At 42.3% G+C, this 16591-nt stretch overlaps 1 protein-coding gene across 1 annotated transcript in view; it reads right to left on the reverse strand.

Moving 5' to 3' along the window:
- Window positions 1–16591, reverse strand: part of SYNE2 (spectrin repeat containing nuclear envelope protein 2) — a 280671-nt gene that overhangs the window by 86502 nt on the left and 177578 nt on the right. The window contains exons 66-73 of the mRNA XM_075065745.1: window positions 15340–15573; window positions 11878–12060; window positions 10565–10684; window positions 8827–8939; window positions 6395–6530; window positions 5114–5245; window positions 4435–4587; window positions 3967–4176 (exon numbers count right to left, since the gene is read on the reverse strand). Coding sequence (XP_074921846.1) covers window positions 3967–4176; window positions 4435–4587; window positions 5114–5245; window positions 6395–6530; window positions 8827–8939; window positions 10565–10684; window positions 11878–12060; window positions 15340–15573 — 1281 coding nt within the window. The remainder of the gene's footprint in view (window positions 1–3966; window positions 4177–4434; window positions 4588–5113; window positions 5246–6394; window positions 6531–8826; window positions 8940–10564; window positions 10685–11877; window positions 12061–15339; window positions 15574–16591) is intronic.

Below are 16591 nucleotides of genomic sequence, written 5' to 3' on the forward strand. Positions count from 1 at the left end.
CTGCCTCTTCGCCCAGACCTCATAACTCAAGACCACGGCAGACTTCACCACCCAGACCTGCAGTCCCTTCACCTCACAGCATGGCTGCTGCATGGTTAAGCCAGTCAGAGTTAAGTTGCTATGCCTCAGTACAACAAGTACTCCTCGGTAGCAGGAAACCTTCCACTCAGTCAACGCATCTGGCCAAGTGAAAGCGTTTCTCATGCTGGTGTGAAACGCATGATGTTACTCCCACCGAGGTCTCGATCCCCACCATCTTGGACTACCTCTGGTCTCTCAAACAACAGGGCCTAGTGATATCATCATTGAGGGTGCACTTGGCAGCCATCTCTACCTTCCACCCAGGAGAAAGTGGCTGCTCCGTGTTCTCACACCCTATGGTTTCTAGGTTCCTCAAGGGCTTGGACCGCCTATACCCCCAAGTACACCGTCCCGCCCCAACCTGGGACCTCAACCTGGTTCTAACCAGACTTATGTCTGCCCCTTTCGAGCTGTTAGCAACCTGCTTGCTACTATACCTGTCCTGGAAGACAGCTTTCCTTGTAGCCATTACATCGGCCAGACGAGTCTCCAAGCTTAGGGCTCTCACGGTGCACCCACCGTATACTGTGTTTCACAAGGACAAGGTGCAGTTGTGATCACACCCTGCTTTCCTCCCTAAACTGGTATCGGCCTTTCATATCAACCAGGATATCTTTCTTCCGGTCTTCTTCCCGAAGCCACACCCGTCACGACGGGAACAACAACTGCACTCCCTAGACGTCCGTAGAGTGCTCGCATTTTATATCGAGCGGACAAAACCCTTTTGTAAAATGCCCCAACTCTTCATCGCGGTGGCAGACCGAATGAAGGGCCTATCTGTCTCCTCCCAGAGGATCTCATCTTGGGTGACAGCGTCCCCTTGAGCCACCTCACTGCACATTCTACCAGGGCTCAGGCTTCATCTGCCATCTTCCTGGCTCATGTACCCATCCAGGAGATATGTCGCGCAGTTACCTCGCCCTTCGTCCACACCTTTGCCTCACATTACGCTCTGGTTCAACAGTCCAGAGATGTTGCAGCCTTTGGCTCAGCAGTTCTGCATTCTGCAACCTCTCACTCCAACCCACCGCCTAGGTAAGGCTTGGGAATCACCTAATTGGAATCGATATGAGCAAGCATTCGAAGAAGAAAAGACGGTTACTCACCTCTCGCTGCTGTTCTTCAAGATGTGTTGCTCATATCCATTCCAAACCCACCCTCCTTCCCCTCTGTTGGAGTAGCTGGCAAGAAAGAACTGAAGGGCCGTTGGATCGGCAGGAGTATATATCCGGTGCCATAGCTGCGCCACTCTAGGGGGCGACCCAGCCGACCCACCGAGTGTTGCTAGGGTAAAAATCTTCTGACGAACATGCACGCGGCGCGTGCACACCTAATTGAAATGGATATGAGCAACACATCTCGAAGAACAACAGTTACAAAGGTGAGTAACCGTCTTTTCACCAGCTTGCCTTTCTCTCCAATGTAAATTGAGCAAAGTGAGGCCAGATACAATGGAAGTACATTTACATCTAAGGGAAACAAAGTAATTAAGCCAATCAGAAAAACAAATTGACCAGAGGATGAGGAAGACAGCATGGCATCTACACTCTAGCTGGGTCTGGGTTTACTTTGCAAAAATACATTTCAGAGGTTTACTGGACTATAAAAAGCAGAGAGAACCCCTTAGTTATTCATCAAAGGGAACAGTACCCTCTGACATGGAAGTTGGATCCTCTGGCCTGGAGTGCTGGAAATGCTGGTACGTAACCTGATGTAAGTGAGAAAACTGATTAGGCAAAGACTGCAACTTCCTAAAATTAAGTTTTAGTCAATAAGAAGCATGTTTTGCTTTGTTTGTAACCATTTCTGTCTGTTTTTCTCTTTTTTGTTCTTTGTTAATAAACTTCTTTTTAGTTTTAGTATAAACAATCTCAGCGTCATTATATTGAAGTACAGAGTGAGTTCTCAGCTAACCTAACAGGCTAGTGCATTCACTGTCTCTTTGCAGCCAGAGAACTTAATAATTTCTGTAAGCGCCAAATGAATGGGACTGGTCACTACAGAGAGACATCTCTGGGGTACTTGGGAACTGGGGTTCACTGATCACTACCTGCAAGGCAAGGTTAAGACTGGCAGAGTCTTGAGGAGTTTGCTGGTGAACTGGACAAATTCGTGTGGTAGGGAGATGACACACAGTCTAATCTGCAGCAAAACTCTCACTTGCTTAGGCAGAGGGGTAACTCAGTAGCTTTCAGTTCTGAGCTGTGCTAAGGAGACGGTCATATTGAGTTCTTGAAGATAATAGCTAACAGTTCCGAGATGTCTTCAGCTAGTTTCTTAAGTACTCTTGGGTGAATTTTGTCAGGTCCTGCCAACTTGAATACATCTAACTAATCTAAATATTCTTTAACCTATTTTTACCTTATTCTAGATTGTGTTCCTTCCCCCTTTGTTGTTAATATTAACTGTGTTAAGCACCTGTTCACAATTAATCTTTTTAATGAAAACTGAACCAAAATAGACATTAAACACCACATCTTTCTTGGTGTTATCCATTATAAGCTCTCCTTCCCCACTAAGTAGCAGACCTACACTTTCCTTTATCTTTCTCTTGCTCCTAATGTACTTATAGAACCTCTTCTTATAGCCTTTTATGTCCCTTGCTATGTGTAACTCATTTTGTGCCGCGGTCTTTCTCATTGCATCCCTACATGCTCGCACTATTCTTTTGTACTCTTCCTTAGCAATTTGTCCATGTCTCCACTTGTTGTAGGATTCCTTTTTGATTTTCAGGTCATTAAAGAGCTCTTGATGAAGAGGTCAGATCAGAGGCTCATAATGGTTCCTCTTGGCCTTAAAATCTATGAAATACACAAGGAGGTACAAAATCTCCTCCTCTGAAGAAAATGAGCCCTGTATGGCAGCCTTGTTGAGATGAATGGTAAGTTTGCCTGAGCATGGACTGCAGGATTGGTTCCCCTTATATTCTGATACAAGATCAAATATTCTCCATAGCAATAGAAATTTAGCACTGAAGTATCTACATTTATACTCAAACAGTGGGGGTTCAGGAGCTTTGTTTGAACATAGTAAGCCAAATCCCGAGGTCCTTCCTTTGCTTTTGTTCACTTCAAAAGGAGTCTGCCTGAGTAAGGACAGATGTGGCCCATATATTTCATAACAAAAATCACAATATTTTTCCCAAGGAAACACAGTCTTTTGGCGTTAACATTCTGTAGGATCTTGGATATTGCCCGGACTAATTGTTTTCGTTTCCTTGTCTTGTGAAATATTCTGAAAGTACCCATCACCCTTTCCCCTCTTTCACAGAAGAATAAAGACTGTAATATTATGACACCCAGTACTGTGGCATATGCTAAGTATAGCAAAAAAAAAAAAAAAAGAACCTAACAAAATACAGTGAGCATTATGAGCTAAACCTGTTCCCAGTGCATAGCCCAGAGTGCCTGGTGCCAGTGTAGACTGAGCTGTGGAAGGCCAGGGGAGAAGGAATCGTCCCCATAAGGCAACCTGCAGTGGTTAATGCTGCTTTCAGGACTGTAATAACTCCCACTGCTCCTGCACCCTCATCTGGCAGAAGCAAGCCTCCAGCCCCCTCCTATACGCATAGCCTACAGCACGTTAATGTGCAGAGGAGTGACAACCCCCTGCATAGGGTCTCAGGTTGCTTCGCTCCTCGTTCTGTACACATACGTCTACTGTGATCATAGCCCAATGCAACTATCACTGTGGAGAGCAGGGACATGACAGGATTTACTCCTAATGTATCTGAAATCAGCAATAAGCTAGGAAAAGCTTTCTCTGGGTTTTTGTTTTTTTTTTTTAATGTCCATTGTATACTGCTCATTTATAATCCAAAATGCATTAACACTAACACGTCTAATAGATGCTGTGAAACAAGACATGCATTCAGCAGTACAGTACCTGATAATTACTATTGTGATCCAGCCCAGCTTTCATTGATTTGCTTCTAGAAGCAGCAGCAGTTTGAGTTAGTTCCAGCCGGGCTTGCAAGTTGTTAAAGCACTCAAAGAATACATCAGCGCTCCCATCGGCACAGGTAATAGACTTTAAAAGATCATCCTTTTTATCTCTGATATCTGTGTGAAGTTTTTGCAGCTCTAGAGACAGAGTCTAAAGGATTGAAAAGTAGAGAAGGCTAGTGAAAATGGTCCTTGTTAGAGAAGATTCAACTTTTAAAAACACCAGCAGGACTCAGGTTGCTACTTATACTCAAATAAAATGAGACTGATTCGTCTTCTCCGTGTAAATCCACCAACTTCATGGAGTTACTCCTGATTTACATTAGTGTAAGTGAGAGAGGAGACCTATCTATTTCGCTGTTAACAGAAACCCATTGATGCTTATCCATCTATGTTTTGGTGCGCTTACCTCATACAGTCCCTGCTGCACAGCAGCCTCTTCATTGGAGAGCACGCATGTGTTTAACATCTCTTCCATGTTGTTCAAACATCGACTGATTGCCAAAAGCAGCTCAAAGAGCTTTTTGTCCAAATTTAAGGAAGCTTCCCCAGCCCCATTTTCCTGGATGAAGACAAGTTATAGCATTTTTCATAGCTTCCGATCAAGTCAGAGATGATACTGAGTAAGAACATTGACTAAAGAAATGTGTATAAAACTGTGACATATTCAGCCAACTCAAGCTATTAGCAATAAAAAGAGTTAGTAAAATATTGAATGGCTGATTTGGAAACAGTCCTCACCCCAACCTTCTATTTTGTACCCATGCAATATTGCAGACCCAACTGAAGTCATGTACACGACCGATTATCTAATATTGCAATTTTGATGTGCAAATGACATCACTTGTGCCAGCAAATGTTTGCATTCAGGCAATAGCTAATGTTGGGATTGAAAAATGAGAAGTTGCTTCTCTAAATCCAGATCTGATTCTACAGTACATTAAGAACCTTACCAAAGCCCACCTCTATAATACACTCAGTTTGGGGGAACATGGTTACTGACTAGCTGTGCTTCATAGTGCCAAAGCTATGTCTAGCTTTCTAGAAGTCCTTGTCATTTTGGAAATTATAGAGCATGTGATTTGTACCTGTGTCTGCACAACATTTGCTTCTTGGCTTAGATCTCCAAGCTGCATGGTGTAGGTTTTCAGTTCCTTGACAGTTGGGATTCCAATACCACATACAGCACCTCTCGGCAGAATATTCAGTTTTGTTGTAATCTAACGTTTGGAAAAGCAAATTACAGATAGATTAATGGTTCAAATAAAAATGGAATCATACTGCTGCATAATATTATTTTTAAAAGAAAAAATTAAAATAACACCATCTGGAGCCTATGGGTCACATTTTCACTAACAGGCAGGAAGTTCACCTGCAAAAAGGTTTTCACACCTGCTGCATCTACAAAAACCTATTTATGTGCATGCAAAGGGGCCACTTGGGCCTTTGGCTGAAAATGTAGCCCTATGAGTTTCAGTCTTTCGAAATGACAGGCTGCAGTTCTCAGTAAGGCAGCCCCCCTGTTTACTTCTGTTTGAGTTCTACCTGACTGAGGACTGCATGATCCAGTCCTTCACCACTCATGACCCTCCTTGAGTAACTGATATTGTCCCATGTAATGGAATCATTTCCTAGAACACAAAATCTCAGCTTGTTTGTAGTTACTAATTTTTTTTAATATCAACGAACAAAACTGACAACAGTACAAGCTATTTATGTTCCCACACAGTAAAAACCTGCAAGGTCATACTAATAATCTTCAATCTCTGCAGCTCAAACTTTGCGTTGACATACACCATGTACATCCTCATAGAGGATAACTGAGCCCCGCAATGGTCAATGTCAGGACAGAATCTGTCTCTGCGATCAATGTTTGTATCTGCAAGAACTGGGCTTTAATCTCTCTCCAATCATTTAATTAAGGCTAGGAGTTGGGCACTTAACTCCCTTAGACTCCTTTGAAAATCCCAGCTGAAATAAAAAAGACAGCATCAGGCCTAACCATTTAATACAAGAATTCTTCTAGATGGCCTTCATGCTACTTATTACATTCACCACTGCAGTGACACCATCTAACAGAAACTTAAAGAAAAGCACTAATGACTACTCATAATGGCTTTCAAGGATAATAGAGAGAAACAGTAATACTAAAAATGCTGTGTAACGATACCACTGACTACTATAAATTGCGATTTCAACTGGACAGCTATTACACAGTTTTCAATTATTTAATGACGTTAAAAGAGAGAATATGATGATACAGAAAGCAAAATGCCTTTGCTGTATCTGAGGAAGGAGCATATATTAGCTGTAACTTTTTCATTTTCAAAGGTAATAATGATTTTGCATTGGAAGGAACATAAACAAACCTGAGGGTCAGCAAGCTGACACAGAGGAGACTTCATCGTAGAAGACAGCTCTTGTTGTAAATATTGCCACTTATCACCAGTTTGGTCCTTTAAAAATGGACCAGCAAACTCACTCCTTGGGATAGGTACGTCACTGCTGTGTTTGGGCAACATGATCATAAGAACAAGGAAAGATTAGCATATCATTAGATTGTTACAACTGTGTGTATAGAATTATCTCCCTTAGCCTACTCTCCTGCCCCCCATATACCCATAGTGAAACCAACAGAACGTGATTTTAGCCTCACCCTTAATCAAATTTTTTTTGCCACTCCCTTTCCTCCCACTTTTGGTTTGCTTGTTATCCACTTAGGCTACAATCCTGCAAAGATTTACATACATGCTTAATTTTATGCATTGTGAACAGTCCTATTGCCTTCAATGAGTTATTGAATTCAGTGAGTTGACTCCAGCATGAACCTTTAAGCTTCTACTCATATGCTTGCAGGACGGGGGCCTTAAACTGTCAGCTTGTTGGGGGTAGGGTCCATATCTCCACATGCCTGTATAGTAGTTATCATACAGTTGGCACAACAGAAATAATAACTAACAAGAATAATCTTCTTTCAAGCTTTCCCTTTCATTCAGTACTAGCTTACCAACAAATGTTGTGTTAAAGAGGTGAAATAAAAGATAGTGGTTTTTTTAAACATTACTATTATGATAGAGAAAAGCCTTCAGTGAATATTTATATTCCATGGCTGTCAGGTGATGTATTATTTTTAATTACCATCAGCATAATATTATAGGCAGCACCACAGACATTTAAAAGCATGGGCATGATGTAGCATACAGTATTGGGGCAGAATGCAATGCAGCACAGCAGAAGGCTAAAGCTATGTCTACGCTTACAGTGGCATGTACAGGACAGGCACTACATATGTAGCTACATGCTGCAGTGAAAGGCTCCAGCAGTGGGGAGGGCTCTGGCAGGAGCCTTTCCCCTCTGCCTGAGCTTTCGCCTGCTGCCAGACTTTCACTGCAGCTGGGAAACGCTCGAGCAGGGGAGGCAGCAGGACGCTACACTGCTAAAAATAACAGGGTAGACATGGAAGGCACTGCTTGGGTCGGTAGAGAGCTGCATGGGGAGATACCTAGAGGACAGGCATGTAGAACACTCTGTTCTATTCACTCCAGCCATGCCTCACTCTCTGTGCTTCTATTTATACCCATGCTAGCTGTGTGTGCAGTGTCTGTACTGTACACACTGCCTAAATGTAGATTTATCTTAAGGCAACAGGATACATAACCATAGGTGACAACTGCATACATTACAAAACTTTGGCACATATCTGGAATTAATTCATTTAAAGCATCAATAACATGCCTGTAGGGCAAGTTTCTTCCTGCTCTCCTCAGTTAGAAGTTGGCTTATGCCCTGACATATGAGGGATTATATCACTTCCCAAACTCCCTTTTTAAAGATCGTTACTATGCTAATTCTGGATGATCTCATTATCCATATAAATGTCCAGTCCTTTTTTGAATACGTCTGAGCTCTTGGCCTCAGTGATAACCACAAGCTAATTGTACACTGGGGGGAACAGGGATAGCTCAGTGGTTTGAGCATTGGCCGGCTAAACCCAGGGTTGTGAGTTTAGTCCTTGAGGGGGTCACCTAGGGATCTGGGGCAAAAATCAGTACTTGGTCCTGCTAGTGAAGGCAGGGGGCTGGACTTGATGATCTTTCAGGGTCCCTTCCAGTTCTATGAGATAGGTATATATCCATATATTTGAGAGAGGGATAGCTCAGTGGTTTGAGCCTTGACCTGCTAAACTCAGGGTTGTGAACTCAATGCTTGAGAAGGCCATTAAGGGAACTGGGGTAAAAATCTGCCTGGGGATTGGTCCTGCTTTGAGCAGGGGGTTGGACTAGAACCTCCTGAGGTCCTTTCCAACCCTGATATTCTATGAACCCTAAAACATCTAACCTTCTACTAGTTTTAAATTTGCTGCTTTTTACTATCACTGAATGTCCCCTTGTTTTTGTATTGTGAAATAAGGAGAATAGAGGTGCCTGATCTACCTCGCTATATAAGTTTTTGTGGTCATGCCTACCATAGCTTATGACACACAATAATAATAATAATTATCTGTATTACCATAGCATATAGGAGGCCTAGTCACGTACCAGGACCCTATTGTGGTAGGCACTGTACAAACACACTTGAGTTATGTACCAGTTTCAGGGGATACTACAGTGTGAATTGGATCTCTACTGAACTGCACAGCTTTTGGCAGATTTTCTCCTTCTGTGATTTTTTGTTTTGGTTTTGGTTTTTTTGGCAACATACCCCTGCGTGAGAAACTTCTGTGTACAGCAATCCTGCAGACAATATGGTGTTTTGGAAGCCATATAATACAAGCTCAGTGATTAATTTTTCTATTTTGTACCTTGACTCTAATTTCTGAGTAGTGCTGTCATCAAAGCATGGCTGCATTTTTTCTACATAAAATTCGATGAAGTCGACAAGATTATTTTGCTCAGTCGGTTTTAATGGCAGGTCCTGGAAATAAGGAACAACATGAATGATAAAGTAAAAAGTGTAAACCATGTTCTTCTCAAAGGATGGTCTTGGTTGCTCACTTAACAAAAATAAATAAAAAAAATTACAGCTACCAAAACAAAAAGCAACTGATTATATAGATGTGAACTACATATAACTTTACCAAATACATAACTTCTCTTAGATGATATAACGTTATGAATTGTTCTTAACCTATGTTGAGATCTAAAAACTCATAATAAAATCATAGAAATATAGGGCAGGAAGACATCTCAAAAGGTCTTCTAGTTCAACTCCCCATGCTAAAATGGGATTAAGTTTATCTAGGCCATCCCCCACAGGTGTCTGTCAAACCTGTTCTTAAAACCCTTCAATAATGGGATTCCACATCCTCTCCAGTTGCCTTCATTGATGGGTATCACATCAGGGCAGGAGAACAGAGCACACTGTGAAATAATGGACCATATCTTTCCATTCTTATTCTGGCAAAACTCCCATTGACTTCAATGAGATTTTTGCTTGAGTATGAACCACTAGGTTTAACCGTGTGTCTTTAATTAGAAGAGGGAGTTGAATTAGAAATTCAGCAACTCCAGTCTCCAGTGATTCAGTCTGGATTGCTTCTTTGAGTAATCTTCAAAGAGAGAAGGCACAAAAAAGGAAAAGCTGATTTTCAAACAGCAGAATCTACAGTGTTACTTACAGAACAGAGAACATGACCTCATATTTTAAATCTGCTAACAGTAACTTTAAAAGCCACTGTGGGCGAAATTGTAAGTAAAATTTTCAAAAGCATCTCAATTACACTGAAGCCTCAAGTCCCATTTTCAAAAGTCATTTAGGTATTTAGAATCAGATTTTCACAGATATTTAAGTGTTTAAGGTGCAGAAAGGTGCCTAGTGGGATTTTCAGAAGTTCCTGACCAGGTCTGTCACGTGTTTAGGTGCTTTAGAAAATTCCACTACACGCCTATATGCATCTTTAGACACCTAAATAACTTTGAAAATCTGGCCCTTAGGAACCCAAGTCCCACTCACTTTCAATTAGAGTTAGGCTCCTAGGTGCCCAAGACACTACTGACAATTTTTTCTTATGCCTCTAGGCACAGCCAGGATCAAGTTGTGCAGCGTAAGCTGCCCTGCTCCAGGAGTACTCTTGGGAGGTACTGCACCTCAGACACACCCCTCAAGGCTTTGTCCACACACAAAAGCTGCACTGGTTTAGTTAAATCAGTGTTGCTTTGTGTGATGACTCTTTTACATCAGTTTAGGCCTGTTAAATAACACTCAGTGTTCCCCACACCCCCCAGCTCCAGGGGGTAGTAGCTTGCTGCTAGCATTTACCAGGCGCAAACTACATCACCTCTCCATCTCAAGCTCAGCTGCAGTGGTCAAGGTGTTGGGGGTGGAGCCAAGACTCTGCTCTGCCTCTGCTCCTCACTCCCCTACTCCCATGTGCCCAGACCCAAGGCAGGGTAACCCCCACAGAAATGCAGGGAGAGCTCTCCCTCCCTGTGGAGGTGCATAATCCAAGCCACAGTCTAACCCTCAGAGTCAAGCATATCTGAAAATAGCAGATAATAGACAATTGCGTTTTGTATTTATGGGATGAGCAGTAGGATTACCCGAGGCTGCTGCAAACGGTTATGCCTGCTGAACGGTGGCGCATCAGTGGTAAGGAGGTTGGGTACTTCGGAGCTGCCAGGCTGAAGATGTTCTGAAGGGATCCTTTCACTGTTGTTGAGCTATAAAGTGAGATGGTGTTTTGTGAAGCTCTCAGAATTGAAAAAGTGGCAAAATATATGTGTGTAGTTCAGGAAGGAGATGATATCATAACAGGCTGTGAAAAATACACCGGGGATAAACGAAGGGTGATCTCTCAGAAGGATGGGATAAGCCTATTAGTTGAATCTTGCTGCAAAGATATTTGTGCTGTTTCACCTGGGGAGAGCTTGAATTTATTCTCATCTCCCAGTAAAGTCCTTTCTTCCATTAGTTCACTTCCCCACACTGTTGGTAGCAGAATTAGAGGAAAGCATGGTTTTGGAAGTTTCATTGACACCAACTCTGAACACTTTTGCCTGAATGAACTATGGTGAGGTGCAATTTATGCCTGTCAAACTAGCTTCCAATCTACAAATGGTTCGTATGGTCCAGAAGTTGTGTAGATATTCTGCCTGGTGATACTTGTAGAGGTATGTTAGTATTCAACAGGAAAATTTAGCACCACCAGTCCCCTTCCCTGGCTACCATAGCTCACCTTTCAGTCAGTGCTGTTCCAGGGAAGGTGAGCCTGCAGCTGTCTTTGCCAATGCACCCACACCTAACAGACTTTCCTGAAACCATCATAAAAAGAGTGGGTGGGGAACTAGCCCCATAGCTGTAACTGACTGCCAATACGTGAGTAAATCTCAGCAAAGATATTCAGAGAGATACTCAGATGAGTACTGAATAAGCACAGAGAACAACCTATTATTTCATCACTGCTGGAGATCCTCCAGTGGATGACATAGGTGGGGCAGTACTGGAAAGCTTGCATTGTCACTGCCCTTACTATTCCTGTTCTCTGAAGAGAGGGCTACAGTCTCTAGAATTGTCCACTTGGAACCTTTCACCACCAGGATCTTTATTATACATAATATTTTTTTAAAAAATCTTAAATTTTTTTTTTCATTCTCTCTTATTTGTGGCTCATAAAACCTTGACCTCGGACCATGTGCTCTTTAAGCAAACACAAAACATTCAGACAACCACTAAAACCCATTACAAGCAGCAAGCTGAGTATGATAATACAGCACTGTGAACTAAAATGACAGTGACAGACATGCACATTCATTTGCATCCATCCCTTAATTTCACATCGTCTCTTATAACTAGTCTTCTGAAGCCCTCACAATGTCTCTCTCATAGGACTTTGCATAGTATTCAGGCTTTTTACCTGTTCTTCATTGTATTTGTCCTGAAGCATCACCTGGACTTTTTCCAAATTGCACTTCACATCCTTGAGCTTCAAGGAAAGGGCCTCTGCTTCCTTCTGAGGGCCTGCATGATCTCTTTGCTGCCTATCTCTGCAATCCTCCAATAAAGAAGCAATCTTTTGTTCAATCTCTGATAACATAACCTAGGAAATAAACCAGTTAATTATTCACCTTTACCAGCCAAGGTGCCTAATACTCTAGTCACTGTTCACACTTCAGCTGTTTAGAGAAAAATGAGGGAGAAAATCAGAAATAGCTACCAAAAAATCCCCAACCTGGCTACCAAATGATAAATTAAGCTGTATGTATGGCCATGTGTACAAAAGGAAATGCCTTTTCAATCCATAGGCTGTGCATTGAGAAACATTAACTCCATTACTCATGCTAATACACAATTATTCATAGGTAAGGCAGGAAAATTATGGACTAGAGTCTGTGAGAGATGCCCCAAAGAGGTCACAGTCCAGGAAGAGAGGGGGACAAAGGTGGCCTCTGATGCTGCCTAGATTTTGACCTGCTGTAAAGGCAATCACAGGACTTAAATGGTATTGATGTGCACAGATTTGAAGGGCAGAAGGTACCACTGTGATCATCTAGTCTGACCTCTTGTATAACATAGGCCAGAGATAGGATTGCCATGGGTCCGGTTTTCAACCAGAATGCCCGTCAAAAAGGGACCCTGGCGGCTCTGGTCAGCACCACTGATGGGCCGTTGAAAGTCCCACTGGCAGTACAGTGAAGCTGAGACATGCTCCTTACCTGCCGTGGCTCCCCGAAGCAGCGGCATGTCTCCCCTCCGGCTCTCAGGCACAGGGGCAGCCGGGGCTCCACGTGTTTCCACCACCCCAAGCACTGGCTCTGAAGCTCCCATTGGCTGGGAACCACAGCCAATGGGAGCTGCTGGAGTGGCACCTGTGGATGGGCAGCACGCGGAGCCACCTGGCTGCACCTCCGTGTAGGAGCCAGAGGGGGAACATGCCATTCCTTTCGGGAGCTGCTTGAAGTAAACACTGCCTAAAGCCTGCACCTCTGACCCTCTCCCATGCCCCAACCCCCTGCCCCAGCCCTGATCCCCCATCTGCCCTCTGAACCCCTCAGTCCCAGCCGAGAGCACCCTCCTGCACCCCAAACCTTTCATCCCCAGCCCCATGCCAGAGCCCATCCTCCCAGCCAAAGACTTCACCACCACCCCCGCACTCTAACCCCCTACCCAAGCCCTGATCCCCTCCCACCCTCAGTCCCAGCCCAACATCAAATATTTGTTTGCCACTAAGATACTGACAGACTAATCAGGTCACCCCTTAACCGTCTCTTTAGCAAACTAAATAGATTGAGCTCCTTGAGTCTTTTTCTATCAGGTATGTTTTTTAATCCTTTAATCATTTTGTGGCTCTTCTCTGAACACTCTCTAATTTTTCCATCCTCCTTTTTGAATTCTAGACATCAGAACTGGACACACCATTCTAGTAGCAGCCATACCAGTGTAAAAATAGAGGTAACATTCCTATCTGAGATTCCCGTTTATGCATCAAAGACTTCCACTAGCATTTTTGGCCACAGCATCGCACTAGGAGTTCGTGTTCAGCTGATTATTCACCATGAACTGTGAGTCTTGTAAATGACTTGGCAGTCAGTGAGTGAGGAAAGGAAAATGCTCTGACTATATAATTACAGTACAGCCGTTTTCTCTCTCTCTTTTTTTTTTTTTTTTTAACTTTTAATTATATCCATTTGCAAAGCAAGAAATACTCCAGGAGTTCTATTTATGTTATGAAACTAATACTTAGAAAAATACAAAAATCTGTTTATTAACTAATATATAAAGAGGTGGGTTTTAAAAAGGAAGTCACTTCAAAATGTAGTTTTTAACTATCTACAAAAGCTGAGTAAGATACCATTAGGGCCAAAATTTGGCTCCAGGGTTTATACTGGCAGAAATCCAAAATGTCGTGGCTAGGTAAGGAACCATACTTGTGGAGATCATGGTCCACAAATCCTCTTCCCCTTTGACCTATAGGTGCAGGCTCTCCATTCCAACTGTGATAGTAAGAGCACAATTACAATGACACAAGCATCAAACTTGATTTGATTTGACTGCATATCTGAGCTTGCAGCTGCTTTGTGCTACTCCCCTTGTCCTACTAGGCCTTGCTGAGACCATGAAAAATGTTGTTTTTTGAGTTTAACCTGTCAAAATTGAGCTAAATAGCTCAGTAGTTTGAGCACTAGCCTGCTAAACTCAGGGTTATGAGTTCAATCCTTGAGGGGGCCACTTAGGGATCTGGGGCAAAAATCTGTTTGGGGATTGGTCCTGCTTTGAGCAGAGGATTGGACTAGATGACCTCCCGAGGTCCCTTCCAATCCTGATACTCTATATTGGTATTAAATGGGGTTTATAGTGGAGTTAAACTAGATTTCCTAGTTTATATAAGGCCCTGGTATGAATCACGAGTGAATAGGCCTGTAGTCATTTGTAGTGGTGGAATCACTCATGGATTTAAAATAAGCGTCTTTGTATTAGGCCATTGTGTTCCCCAAAGGATCCACGCTATCTCTGTGAAAAGGAATGAGCTGTAGCTATTGTAGCATGAACAAATATAAACCTGTCCAGTTGCAGTGTTGAACATCTACGTCCCATCTAGGAAGACCAGATAGCAGGTGTGAAAAATCGGGACAGGAGGCAGGGGGTAATAGGAACCTATATAAGACAAAGCCCCAAATATTGGGATTGACCCTGTAAATCGGGTCATCTGGTCCCTCTAGCTCCATCTGATCCTGCAAAGACTTATGCAAGGGAATAATGTTATGTACATTGTCTTCACATGGACTTCAACTGGACTATTCTTATTGCAAGAGTGGAGCTCAGCTTAAGTCTCCAGGATTGGGCCCCAGGGTGCAAAACAAAAATTTACATTTTAGGAAGAAATTTTAGAGCACTTTTACCTGAAAAGCCTACAGTAAAATAAAATGGAAATGGTTAGCAAATTCCCTGTTCAGCAAACAACCTTTTATCATGACTGAGGTCACTGTCTTATTAAAAAAAAAAACACTTGCCTTTTATTAGTGAATTTAAACTGGTGAACTTTTTATACACATTATACTACGCAAACCAAAATGATCTCTGTAAATTACAGTAAATCTCTACAAAACACAAATTTGGTATACTGTAAATCCTATCTATGATCCCAGATACTAAAATATACACACAAGGAAACTGAATGTGTACAACATGGATTTAAAAAAGATAATTGGAAAAAAGCAGCTAAAATAAAAACCAAGTGGTTCTTCTTCACTCCAGTGTAAGTCAGAGTATGCAGGAACAGGAGCTGAAGCAGTAATTGTAGCTATTATGCAAACACACCTATTGGGGGAAGGGCGATTGGTTTAGCTGGCAGCAGTGAACTTTGACCACTCAACCTTACCTGGCAATCAGCAAGCTGCTGTTCCACCATCTGCTGCATTTCTGGGGTCTGGATTTCTGATTCCAGAGACACTTTAGCTTTGTCTAGCCACAGCTCCAGCTCAGCAACCTGTACTTGGCAGACATGGAGGATCTTTTCAGGCTCGGGCCTATTACTATCCACTGTTTCCTTTGAATCTCCTGGTTTGTTCTGAAAGCACTGGCCAGTATTTGTGTGAGAAGAAGGCGTGTCACCCTGAAGCAAAGGACATTCAAACACAGAAAATCTATCAGAGGAAAATGTTTAACTTTGGCATACCGAGAGCTATGAACCTGCACTGGCTGCCACCTTACTCCCAGGTTAAAACAGAAAGAAAAACCCCAACAACTACGCTGAATGATCATATGATCTGCTGCAAAAGGTTTCCAAGCAGCCAATTTGCATTTACACAGGTATACCGAAGCACACAGGAAGAACAATGACTCACGGTTCATTAACTAGCTGTCCCAGAGGATAGGTATTTTTCTGTGAGTTCAATTGCAAAGTGTTGTATTCTAAGGCATGCACAGCTTGCAGCTGGGCAATACTTATGCACTACTTTTAGGAGTTCAGTGTCAAATAAACTTTACAACATTCTTTATTTAGGACGTAGGCTATGCAGGAAACATTATAGAATCTTAACTCAAACCCACTCTTGAATAATATTTCCTTTTTATTTATCATCAACCTAGGAGCAGCCTTTAACATTCTGCAAAAAACACAATTTTCTTAAGTTTTGGACAAGTAGGCAAATTTTCAAAAATGCATACACAGGTCAGCGTTGTGCATATGGAGGCACACACATGCATATGCAAATCTCTAATTTTCATATGCGAATCGACCATTTAGTGTGCAAGGCAAACGTGTGCAAAAATGCCTACGTACGTCTGACAATTTGGGCCCTAATGTGGTAATGAAACAATAACTGTTTGTACAGACACACCAACAGCAATAGTATGGTATTCACTAGCTTTTGAGATGGGACATGGTGGATGACAAGACAGGAAAAGTACATGGTTTTAAACATTACACTGTGTTACTTTATTAAATTAGTAAACATCACTTTTGTTGCTTGTCTCTTAAGTGGTCTGGAACACAGCCATTATGAATTAAACACATAAATGCAAAGAAATCCTAATTTAACACTACACATCCAGGAACTGATTAAATAGATACATGGACAAGTGTGCTTGTGTGTTGTATTAGGAAGTGTCAGCTGAGATTTTCAGGTTTC

This window comes from Chelonoidis abingdonii, chromosome 4 (genome assembly GCF_003597395.2).
Source record: "Chelonoidis abingdonii isolate Lonesome George chromosome 4, CheloAbing_2.0, whole genome shotgun sequence".
NCBI lineage: Eukaryota > Metazoa > Chordata > Testudines > Testudinidae > Chelonoidis > Chelonoidis abingdonii.